Source organism: Hylobates moloch, unplaced genomic scaffold, assembly GCF_009828535.3.
Source record: "Hylobates moloch isolate HMO894 unplaced genomic scaffold, HMol_V3 SCAFFOLD_19, whole genome shotgun sequence".
Lineage (NCBI taxonomy): Eukaryota > Metazoa > Chordata > Mammalia > Primates > Hylobatidae > Hylobates > Hylobates moloch.
Genome location: NW_026652294.1, coordinates 51230062 through 51242802, shown reverse-complemented (window position 1 = coordinate 51242802; position 12741 = coordinate 51230062). Strand labels below are relative to the sequence as shown.

Here is a 12741-nt window from a genome sequence, read left to right as displayed (position 1 = left end):
GCCTGTAAAGTTTCCACTGAAAAGTCTGCTGCCAGATGTATTGGAGCTCCATTGTATGTTATTTGTGTCTCTTCTCTTTCTGCTTTTAGAATCCTTCCTTTATCCTTGACCCTTGGGAGTTTATTAGATGCCTTGAGGAAGTTTTCTTTGGGTTAAATGTGCTTGGTGTTCTATAACCTTCTTGTACTTAGATATTGATATCCTTCCTTAGGTTTGGGAATTTCTCTGTTATTATCCCTTTGCATAAACCTTCCACCCCATCTCTTTCTCTATCTCTTCTTTAAGGCTAATAACTCAGATTTGCCCATCTGAGGATATTTCCTGGATCCTGTAGGTGTGCTTTATTGCTTTTTATTCTTTATTCTTTTGTATTCTCTCTGTATTTTCAAATAGCCTGCCTTCAAGCTCACTAATTCTTTCTTCTGCTTCATCAATTCTGCTATTAGAAGACTCTCATACATTCTTCAGTATGTCAGCTGTATTTTTCAACTCCAGAGTTTCTGCTTGATTCTTTTTAATAATTTCAATTGCTTTGTTAAATTTCTCTTGTAGAACTCTGAATTCCTTCTCTGTATTATCTTGAATTTATTTGAGTTTCCTCAAAACAGCTATTTTGAATTCTTTGCCTGAAAGATCACATATCTCTTCTTCTCCAGGATTGGTCCCTGGTGCCTTAGTTAGGTTGTTTGCTGAGGCCATGTTTTCCTGGATGGCCTTGATGCTTGTGGATGTTTGTTGGTGTCTGGGTATTGAAAGGTTATTTATTGTAGTCTCTGCAATCTGAGCTTGTTGGTACCTGTCCTCCTTGGGAAGGCTTTGCAGTGCTTCAAAAGTACTTGGGTGTTGTGATCTAAGCTTCTAAGCTCTATCTGCATTAGGGGGCACCCCATGCCCAGTAATGCTGTGCTTCTTGCAGACCTGTAGAAGTAGCACCTTGGTAATCTTGAATAAGACCCAGAAGAATTCTCTGGATTACCAGGCAGAGACTCTTGTTCTCTTCCCTTACTTTCTCCCAAATAAAGGGAGTCTCTGTCTCTCTCTCTCTCTCTGATGAGCCGGCTGGGGGGTGGCTCACAAGCACCCCTGTGGCCACCACCACTGGGACTGTGCTGGGTCAGACCTGAAACCAGCACAGCACTGGGTCTTGCCCAAGGCTCACTCTAACCATTACTTGAATTCTGCCTATGTTTGCTCAAGGCCCTAGGGCTCTACAATCAGCAGGTGCTAAAGCCAGCCAGGCTTGTGTCCTTCCCTTCAGGGTATCAAGTTCCTCCAAGCTCCCAGTGAGTCTAGAGATACTGTCCGGGAGCCAGAGTCTGGAGTTGGGAACCTTAGAAATCTACCTGGTGCTCTATTCTACTGTGGCTGAGCAGGCACCCAAACCACAAGAAAAAGTCCTTCCCACTCTTCCCCTTTCTACAAGCAGAGGAACCTCACCCCATGGCCACCACACTCCCAGGCTATTGCTGATGTTCACTTATGGCCCAAGCACTCTTCAGTCAGCTTGTGATGAATGCTGTCTGGCCTAGGACTCACCCTTCAGGGCAGTGGGCTCCCTTCTGGCCCAGGGCAGGTCCAGAAATGCCATCCAAGAACCAAGGCCTGAAATTGGGGATCCCAAGCGCCTGCAGGTTCCCTTCTGAGCCAGGCTGTGTCTAAAAATGTTGTCCAGGAACTAGGGCTTGGGATGGGGGTCTCACAACTCTGACTGGTGCCCTATCTTACCGTGGCTGGGCTGGTCACCAAACTGCAAGACAAAGTCCTTTTTTCTCTCTCCTTTCAAGTGGAAGGAAGGGATCTCTTTTGGAGCCACAAGCCGTGCTGCCTGGGGTTGTGGAGGGGTGGTGCAAGCACTCCCTTAGATGCCCTGGTTGGTGTCTCAGTAGGTCAAGTGCCCCAAGCACTTTACATGCCTGGATTGTGCTTACCTATCATATTGCCACCTGAGCTCAAGGAAGTCCTCCCTTCTCTTCTGTCCCTGCAGTGGACACAGAGGCCATTCTGGCCCTTCCATCTATGGCAGGCCTGGCCTAGACCATGGGCTCCAGAGGCCAGGTAGAGTATTCGGCCCTGGTTGGCTGGTTAAGCAGCAGAGGCCCAGCCACCTCCCACATGGTGCAGGAAGCAGTGTCTCCATGGAGTCTATTCCTGTGTTCATCTTGTGTTCCTTGCCCTCCCTGCCTGGGCTGCAGTGAGCAGGTACAGAAGTGAAGCAGCCACGGTCCCTGCCCTCAACAACTCAGCGTTGAACACAAGTGATGTTGTGGAGAAGCCACCCTCATCCCACTGCTGGTGGTCGGTTTCCTGAAATTCCCTCCAGCCAATTCTGAAGTGCCCTTCTGGAAAGCCCAAGAGAAGATCTCTGGAAGGTCGGGGCCATTCACCATGACATGATGTTACCTGAGTGTGCCAGAGGTGAACCCAAAGATCCCAAGTAAGCACTGATGTATTCCTAACATCTACCCCTAAATCTGAAGTAGTAAATTCTTGAGTTTATACCCTTCATGTGACTTTTGCTTCTTGCCTCTCTTCACCCTGGGAAAGATAGAACATGGATTTATGCAGGGATTATGGGATGAGCAAGGCTTCATCCACCATCAGCATTCCACACAAGTCATAGGCTATGACCCCGATTTCTCTTAGCTCTTGACTTTGCCAAGAACTCAGAATCCTGAAGCTATTAGTTTCAGCTCACTTCTCTGCCCCTGGGACTTCTGTCAGCAGCATGAGCCCATGCGGGCCTCAAGCAGGTAGGAGCCTGCAGGGAACCATGGGAAGGACCTGCTCCACCCTAAACCAGGATGTGTGCATGCTAACCCCTGGCTCCCTACCTGATGCTGCTGTGACCCTCCTGAGTCAATTCCCTTTATTCTGGACTTCCCTCTATTCTCCTAGCTGTGTGGCTGCCTTACCCACTCCCACCAGGCAGGGAGGATGTGCCTGTCACAAGACCTCCTTTGATCTTTGGGGATGCTTTAGAAAAACACCTGTTGAATGTTGGTTCAGCAGGCCTGAACCTTGTGCTTCTCCTTCCTGGAGACCATACCTGGGCTGGGCCCCCATCCCTTAGGCACAGAATCAGTATTCAGAGCAGGGACACATCCATGTTTCTTCCCATCCTGGCTCTTCTGTATCCAAGCAGTGGACACATTGTGCTAAATGCTGGGGTCGTATCAGAGGAAGCAAGTCCTGCCATCACCTCCTCCTAGTGATGAGATAGTGAGTGATCCTGGGTTTCCTTAGGAACCAGGGGCATCCCACTGTCCCTCAAAACATGTCATAAAGAAGTCACCGTACTTCTTGGCCTTTCTCTAGCTCTTGGCTCCTCTGTGGAAGGTCAGAAGGGGAATGCAGAGGTGCCATCTCCTGAGGGATAATAGCTGTCCAAAATCGACGTCCCTCCCATCTTCTCAGGGCAGCCTATTTGTCTTCCTGCTTCCCTGTCCTCTCCTCCCACCCATATAACCTCCTTGGTCCCTCATCTCACTGAGCACTGGGATGGCACCCTTGCCCTATTTCTCCATCTCCAGCCTCATGCTGTTGCTCAGGCTCCATGCATTTAGAGCTTTTTCTGTGATCTCTCCTGCTGGTAGAGTCTTCCAAGAGCACCTGCTGCATAGATATCAGCAGCAACTTTTAACCACCTTTCCCCGCCCACCTACACACTCACACTGCCACCAACTGCTTGGGCCCTAATAAAAACTTTCCATAGTAACTTCCAGAATCCCTCTCTACCTCCTGCTTTCTAGCTTTGGCTCTGCATACCATTCCCCCTTCCCACAGCCATGGTGACTTCCCAGCTCCTCACTTGTCCCTCTGGGTCTGTGCCCACACTCTCTTATATGTAAAAGAAACCTTTTTCTGCCCTTATCCACAAAGTCCCCTCTCATTAACGATGCCTTCTATCTACTACCAGTGTCTGTACTTTTAGCCAAAGCCAGCCCCTTGACTTGGGAATTCACTTCTATTCTGTGTCCTCTACAACAGGGCATTGCTCCAGTAGTTCTTCCCTCTTTTCCTCATCAGTTTATCCCTCTCAACTGAATCTTTCCCATCAACATCCAACATGCTATGTATCTCATATTTTTCAAAAACCCTCTCTGAATCCCATGTTCTCTTTCTGCTATTTCTTCATTTTTCTGCACCTCTCTGGAACAAACCTCCTTGAATACGTGATTATACTTGCTATCACCAATTGCTCTCTTTCCATTGTATCTTGAATCCACGCCCATCACACCTTCATCACTCATCTAAATCTGGTTTTCTTAATGCCACAGAGGATCTCTACGTTTTTAAATTGAATGCCATTCATCTTACTTGGCTAGTTGGCAACTGGTTATGCAGTTGATCACTTTCTCTTTGAAATACTTTCCTCTCTTTGCTTTCAGTACACCACACTCTTCTGTTTTTCTTCCTACCTCACTGGCTACTGCTTCTTTGTTCCTCTACTTACTGGTTCCTCCTTTTATTCCCAGTTAACTTTAGAGTGTCCCAGCCCAGTCTTTAGATCTCTCCATTTACACTTAGTTCCATGGTGATGTTACCCAGTTGCATGGTTTTCTCTGTATCTATCTATATCTATATCTATATCTATCTATCTGTCATCTGCAACCAGGACCCTCCCTGAGGACCATCACGCTTCTGTGTTGAAGATAGACTGTTGGGGATATGGTGTCAGGATAAAATGGGGGACGTTATGATGCTACTGCAGTAATGGTAGCAGTAGAGAGAGTGAGAAGTGGTCATATTCTGGATGGATTTTTGAAGTAAAGACAACAGGATTTACTGATGGAATGGATGTGGACTGTTAGGAAAAAAAATTCGAGAATGACACTATTGTTTTTGTCCTGAATTACTGGAAAGATGGAATTGCCCTTAGCTGATGTGAGAAATACCATGATTGGAGCAGATTTGGTATGTGTAAATGGATGATGGTGGTGGGTGGGCAGGGAATTGAGAGTTCATTTTTGTATAGGTTGAGATGAATATTTGATATCCAAATATATATGTTGATTAGGCAATTTGAACCTATCAGACTATCTACCTCATGAGATGATGAGCTCCCCTGGGGCAAGGCTTGTGTCTTGTTTGTTGTGTTTGGCATAGTACTTGGCACATAGTAAGTACTCCAATATTTTAATTGTTGAATGTAAGATATTTTTCAAAGTAATTTTCATTATGACCCTTCTAGGATTATCCTGACCAGCTAATTACTTCCTCCTGTGGCACAACCTCACACCTTATAGCACTCATCACAAAGATGTAACGCTTTCTCTGCCTCCCCAGCGCAGACTTTGGATTCAACTAATATAAGGTATTACTATGCATTAGCTACTTTCTTAGGCCCTGGGGTTATGAGGCATATTTTAACCATTCAGGCAAGTTAAGGATGAGAAACTGAACTATAAGGAGGGTCAGCAAAAATAGAGGAAAGGAAGCTAACTTGAGAATCATGAAGATTAGAACCCAGTGACTGTCTTGATGTATGAACTGAGCAAAAAAGTGAATGTATAGTGATAACATTCCCTGACTTTGGAAATCAGGTTGGTGAGGTGGAGGTTTTGAATTAATTTGCATTGTCTTTGTAACAAGATAGAGTTTTGTGTCAGTTGTTGAATATACAGTTTGGAGCTCAGTGGAAAGACTGGGTCAGAAATGTGGCTTTGAGAATGACCAGTACATTAACAGTAATTGAGGTTTGGGGTATGGATGTACAATTATCCCCTTTTGCCAGATCTAGAAACTGGGGCTCAGAAATGTTAAGTAACTTGTCAAATCTCTGAGCTAGAATTCTAAACTTCATTTTTCCCCACATTCCATTCTTGTGACTTTGACTTTAAAATCTGCATTCTCCCCACAGGGTCAGGCATTTGTCCTAAAAGTTACAAGAACACTTGCTCAAGAATTTTGTAATATCTTCTTTGTGCTGTTTTTATTGCCCTTTGTTCATGTTTATCATTTTGCCCTAAAATAATTCTTTGGTCACTTCAGCCAGAAATTTCCTTCCAGAGGGAAGGGGGTGACCCAAATCTTTTACTCACGTTTAACCTATTGAGTGGAGCAAGCAAAACCTTGAGCTATGCTGTTCTGCCATGGCTCCTTAAGAGGTCAGGCGTTCCAGGGAGACTAGTGCCTGCCTTAACCCAAGTAACTGGAGAAGGAAGCACAAGGTCCCCTTAGGTCTCCTTAGAGGTTCCAGGGAATATGAGTATGATGGCCATTATTAAGAGGCTTGTTGTGTGGCCAGGATTACTAAAGCTGCCTTTGGCGGTGGATCACTCACCCAGTGATGGTGCCGGGATCGGGGTGGGAGGCTCGACTGAAAAGGTAGCAGGAAAAAACTCTAGGAACGTCTTGGTATGGCAAGCTACACTGAGAGACCTCCCAAAGCAGGTGTGTAGGAGGGACTTTGTTTAATCTGTGTGTGAGGGAGAATGCGAATAGGTTATCACTAGGAGGGGCTTACCTTTCTTAGCAGCTCCTTGTAGATCTCAGCTTGCAACTCAGCCTCCCTCTTGGACTTCATTTCATTCCAAAGGTTTCAGAGAATTCCACATAATATTTCAATTAATAATAACTATGTATTTCCCTGAATAGCAAAATATTGGACATTCCCAGAGAGAGGCAAAAGGGCCAGAGTCCCACCACCACAGTTATGAGCAGCTGATCTCATTGTTAGACTCATGTGTGGCATTAAATTCTAGATTTGTGGTCAGTTTCTGTGTTAACAGGACACTTTCCAAAAGCCTTGTCTTCTTTTGACAGCCAAGGTGATTGGCTTCGGTGTTTTCAGAAATGCAGTGGGACACAATGAAGAGATGTAGAAGGGTGACAGGAACCAAGGGCTGGAGCTGCCAGGCTTCTGTGGTGCTGTCCTTAGCAGGAAAAAGTGTAGGAGTCATCCCCTGAGGAAAAGGCACCAGGTAGATCCTGGGAGGGGATTCAGCTGACTGGGTGCCCACCATTAGTTACTGTGAAGATAAATTCAAGGAGCAAGGATCATGGCAAGGAGAGTGGAGAAGGACTCCAGGCACAGGTGGTATAGAAACAGTAGGGCTGGGTATAAGCATGTGGGCCTCTGTCATGTCCCCACTGGGTTGTGAGATCTTGGAGACCGAGTGGGCAGAACCCTGGGGTACTCCTTTGGAATTGGATTGCTTTTGGTTCTGCTGCACTGCCTTTAAGTCATTGGCCAGCTGTTCTTTAAGGTGAACCCCTTCTGGATTAGAGGCAGGAAGAGTGTCTGGTGGGATGGGCAGCTCCTGGAGCAATGTCTCCCCTTGGTGGTTTAGACTTTCAAGAGGTTTCTGTGTGGATATGTTCTCTGGTGCTGCAGCAGTTTGTTCCCTGGACTTCCTTGCCCTAATGGGAATTCCCCATTGTATCTCTAGGACCTTTTTTCTCAGGTGGAAGTTTAGTTTGGTCAAGATATATGTCTGGAGTTTGTGAGGGCTAGCAGGATGTGTCTGGCTTTCTAGAGGCAGCGTCTCCATTGTTCCTTTTACTGGCACTGCAGGCTGGAACTCTTCTGCAACGTCTGTATAAGTCTCACTTTTGCCTTGAAGGCATGGCCCAAGACTTATACACTGTTCTTCAAATGAAACAATCTGAATCAGAGGCTCTGCTGGGATTTCCACAGGCCTAGGCACCATCTCGGTGATGACAGATTGGCTAGTGACTGCCGGGGCCAGGGCCCTGGGGAGCGCCACACAATACAGAGCAGGCAGCCCCGACAGGAAGGCCAGATGCTTGTGCCGTAAAGTTGTCTCCAGTTTCTCAATGGCTTCCATAGACAAGACTCGGAGCAGCTTAGGGTGTTCAGTGATAGTGCCTGGTAAAGCCTTTTGCTGCTGATCAAGGGCTGTTGGCATCCAAGGCATAACTTTGTGATGTAGGTCTGGGTCACTTGCTCTCTGCAGTACCAGGAAATGGCTTTCTGGAATGCAGGGAAAAGGAGCCACTGCCAGGCCCCCAGAAATTCTGCAGTCCCAGGACCTATGTACACAGGCAGGGATCTTGCCCTGGTGGATCTGTTCACATTTGGAGTCGATGTGCTTCTGCAATATTGCCTTGGCCTGGGTTAACAAGTGTGGCATTGGGATGGACACTGGGGCCACAATGGGTGACAGCACATCGCAAGCCCCGTTGGCCTCTAGGGCTACAGTCTGGGGGATGCTCACATTGGCTAGGGCTGTGCTGCTGCAGGACACAGTCTGCTGGTCAGTGGAGGTAAGGAGCAACTGGATGGACTGCTGGATCTTCTGAGGCAGGCCCCAGCGATGGTGAATCAACTGTTTCTGGATGTGGAATTCCAGCAGCTTCCGGGCATGCTCCGGGAAGAAGAGTGGTTCCCTGGTAAGCACCGAGATGGACTTCCCTGGCTGGGAAGCTGTCATGGTCTCAGGAGGCTGAGCTTTGCCACAGGGCTCATGCTGCATGAGGCACTGGGTGTGCTGAGACCTCTGGAGGGCAGCTGGCCAGCCCCACTGAAGCTGGAGTTGCCTCTGTAGCAGGTGCCACTCCAAGGCTTCATACTCGGCCAGAGTCAGAAATGGGACATTGATCTGAGCTCGTTGATGTTCAGATGGAGACACCCAATTTGGGGAAAGTGGGGAAGAGGGTGGGGCTGACTGGGGTGAAGTTTTAGGGAGCAGCTGGGGGAAGGAGGGCTCATTGAAGAGAAAATGATCCTTCAAGTGGGGCTCGGGCACATTTTCAATCTTGGGAAGGCCTCAGCACTTCAGGACTGAGAAATGGCAGGTGGGCAGGGAGGACCATACGCAAGGCCATCGGATGCATCGGGTTCAGGGTTTCTGGGTTCAGGGACAGCAAAGAGACCTGGGAATTCAAGTGATGCTGGCCTTGGTTCCCCTGGACAGAGCTGGGGTTGCTCTGCATCATCTCCTCCTGGTTCAGTGGAGCTCTTGGCTTCTCAAGCCTTGAAGAAGCCATCGTGTTTGGGCCTGTGAGCACATCTGGCACTTGAAATTCCTGCCCTAGCTGGAGGTGATCAGCCCAGTAATCTTGTATACCATCTGCATACGTTGACTGGGCAGCTGACTGGGTTAAAAATTTCTGGGTTTTTTTTTTTCACAGAGAGACATTATTTTTAATGACTAGATTGCAATGATTTTAGTATATATATATATATATATATTTTTTTTTTTTTTTGCCCAGCTGGCACATTTATTGGCATTAAAACACAAGACCCTTTCCAGCACCAGGAAGCCACATTCAAAGGGTGTCCCTTTGCCCCATTTCTGCAAAAACTCTCAGGCCTTAGCAGTAGCCTGAGCCCCCAGGGCTGTGAGCTGCTGAATATTCTGACTATCATTTCCATGACGGACTGTTTCATGGTGTGCTTCTCCTGAAGAGCTGGTTGGATTTTCTCCATCTGCTTGGTTAGAAAGTCTATCTTTCTCTTGAAGAAGTCCTTGGCATCCTCAGCTGTCTTCTCTACATAGTACCCAGTTCCCACATCGATGAGCCCGTGTTCCACATCATGCAGCTTCCCAGGGACATACATAGAACTCGTCAGTGGGACGAGTAATTCTTTCCCCTTGTTGCTCTTGTTCAGCACGTTCAGACAGTCCTTGGCTTCCACATACTTGGTCTGTACCACTTTGAGCTGGGCAATGGATGTGGACAAGAACTCCACTTCCTGATCCAGCTGGTTCTTGAGTATTTCTAGCTGCGGCAGATTCAGCTCCGTGATGTTAATAGGCTGTGCCATGTTGGGAAGGAGCTTAGTTTAAATATATATATTTTTGTAGTTAAATGTCTTTTTTTATTTTTATTATACTTTAAAGTTTTAGGGTACATGTGCACAATGTGCAGGTTTGTTACATATGTATACATGTGCCGTGTTGGGGAGATTTTTGATCTGTTAATTGTGACAGTGTTGGGTTTATAGATGCCAGTGAAAGCTCTCTGGTGTTTCTGGAATGGAGCTCTAGACTCTGCTCAAAAGATACACTAGACACAGACAAGATCTCTAGGCAAGAGGAGACCTGTGATGGGCTCCTCGATAAAGTTGGGGAGATCTGGTCGTTCACATCCACCATCAATTGCTGAATCTCCAGAACCATGACATTGCAAATTTGGCAATGGGGATCTGGACATAGGATTCGCCGCACACTTCCCTCCAGGGGAAGCCAGCCCTGGCTGGAAAGAGAAACATGGCAAACATTAATGATGGAGTGGCATCTACCTTCTTGGAAGAGTGTGGGCTAGAGTTGGCGTTGCCCTTCCCTAGTCCTGCAAGTCTAGAAGCCTACACCCCCTTCATGTCTACTCCTCTACTTTTCTTCTTAAGAAAATGGCATTTGGTAAGGTATGGTGGGCTGGGTTTAGGACTTGTTGGACAAGGCCTCAGACAACCCACAGAAGGGCATGGCCCTCAGAGAAGACTGGGAGCTGAGTTCTGTGTTGGCCTTGTTGAGAAGCTGAACTAGGAGAAAGGAACTAAGCATGTGGAAGAGTCAGTTGGTTAGCTGATGGGGCATCACCAGGAATATCACAAGGTAGAACTTTCTTGCAGTCTCATTTGAGGCTAAGAAACCCGAAGCCTAGTTTTCAGTACATCCAAACTGTGGAAAATGAGGTTTATGTGGTACTTATGCATTCTGGGGGCTATGAGATATCCCTGATGATGTACCCAACATCTCCTGGGAACCAATCTTTTTCTCTAGAAATATTAAGAGGATAAGATGATAGGCTCCTGTCTTAGGGCTGTGCCAGGAACTGGACTCCCTGAATATAGAACTAAAGGAGGTATTATCAGCAGGGTTCATCTTGGTCAGCTGAGTCTGCCCATGTAAGGGTGTAGCTGTAAAGAGAATATGACATGGGTGACTTCCTCATGAAAAATCCATTCTCTTGACTGGATAACATATCTCAGAGCTGAGTAGAACCCCATATAATGTCTTTTATGAATAATGTACTAGTAAAATCCTGAATTTCAGAACTAATGTGACCCTGCCCCAAATCAGTGTTGGGTGACTCTTTCCTCCTGTGATGATTATGCCTTTGCAACCCTCTCAACTAGTGAACCAGCCTCCACTGTGTATGTCTCCCTCCCAGCCATTTTCCATCTCCTCAGTCCTGCCCCAGGCTAAATGAAAAAATCACCACAGGCCAGGCTGGTGTTTAGAGACTGCATACAGCAATAGATCACCTTTTCATGACAGACAGCAGCTCTTGGCTCTTGTGGCTTCTCATCTTCTTCCTGAGAAAGTCTCCTAGCTGAGGAACCAGAAGACAGTGTTATAGTAGACAGTGGCATGGTAGAGTTTTCAGAGTATCTATAGGAGGTTGGAGGCCCTTGACTCTCAGCAAGAAGACACTGAGAACCCTAATTATAAATGCTTTAAGGCCTTTCTGTGCACAGTATAATGAATCATGACTTGTTCTCCTATGCCCATTCTTATTTGACCTTAAGAACCATACTGTGAGTGAGAGGATCATCAGATGCCCATGTGATGGCAAACAAGACTGAGAGATGAAGTGACTTCCACAGGTTTTAAAACTAGTAAATGACACAACTAAGGACATCTGCACTATTGCCTCAATTCTTTATTCCCGTGGGAATAATGTAGAGAATTTTGGAATGTTTACAAGGTAAGATTTCCCACCCATGGAAGTTTCAGTCGGGGGAACTGGAGTCTTCAGTGGCAGAGCACCTGGCTCTTGGCTCCAGGGGTCATAGAGGGACAGGATTCATGGGAAACCCCACAGTGGAAGGGAGTCACAGGAGAGATTGGGACTTTACCTGTTGATGCTGCATCTCTAGCTCTTTGCCTGACTTTTTGGTGACACTTAAAAGACAAAAACATTAGAATGTGAAGCTGGGACACCATTTTCTTTCTCATGTCCAAACTTACATGAGACTTACATATATTTTCCACTCCCTTTCTATATATCTATCTGTATTTTATACACTGTCCTGGATTTTCTTTGCCTATTCCACCTTTTTACCCCATTTTCCTTCTCTGCTTATTTCTGATTCACTTGGAGGCTTTTCCATATTCTATACCTCCCATCTGATTCCCAGATAAGTCCTGCTGGATGCTGGGGATGAAGCAAGAGACAGGATGGTACAGATGAAGGTGTATGTGTTTCTAATACCCAAAGACTTCAGTTTATAAACACTTTAAAGGGCCACCAACCAAAAAAATCCCCCATATTGTGAGGTCTTCTGAGATCCAGTGAGATAGATCCCATATCATCTAGGTCTCTATTCAAGTCAAATGGAAAGCTTCTTGTCTTTTCGATTAGAGTATGGTTCAGGGAAGACCTGGTAGGAAATTACTTTTAGGCTCTGAGAAGGAAAAGACTATATAAAAGTAACTAAAGGTATGGCATAAAAATTGGGGGAGAGGGGAAGTGGGGTCAGTAAGGAAGGACTCTGGAGCTTAAAAGCATATTATCTGAGGCTTAATTAGTTCAGTTGGAATCATAGTGTTGCCCTACCCGGCAGCAGCTCCTTTCAACTTCCAAGTTCAATTCATGGTGGCTCCTTTTCACTTGCCAGATAATTAGAATAATGATGAAGATGGAGCCATACATGTATAAGGGATATCCAACATCCCACGGAACAAAAGTAGGGCTCAACATGGTCTAAACCTCATTAGCCTGAGATCAGCGATCCCTCTATCTCGGCATTCAGGGTTCTGGTGCCTAATGACTCCCAGTGCTAGGCCTTGTCATGTCCACCTCACAGAGGACGGAACTAGGCCACCC

General features: G+C 46.4%; 1 protein-coding gene and 1 pseudogene across 1 annotated transcript; both read right to left on the bottom strand.

The window, feature by feature from the left end:
- Positions 1-2073: 2073 nt before the first annotated feature.
- Positions 2074-12709, bottom strand: LOC116458387 (protein SPATA31F1-like). Its single transcript, XM_058431712.1, is given in 8 exon segments — positions 2074-2535; positions 6467-8732; positions 8734-9070; positions 9874-10164; positions 11177-11208; positions 11210-11244; positions 11771-11816; positions 12472-12709. Coding segments are annotated over 7 exon segments (2649 nt in total). The 5' UTR covers positions 12616-12709; the 3' UTR covers positions 2074-2535; positions 6467-6968.
- Positions 9159-9756, bottom strand: LOC116458233 (prefoldin subunit 5-like; annotated as a pseudogene).
- Positions 12710-12741: the final 32 nt, after the last annotated feature.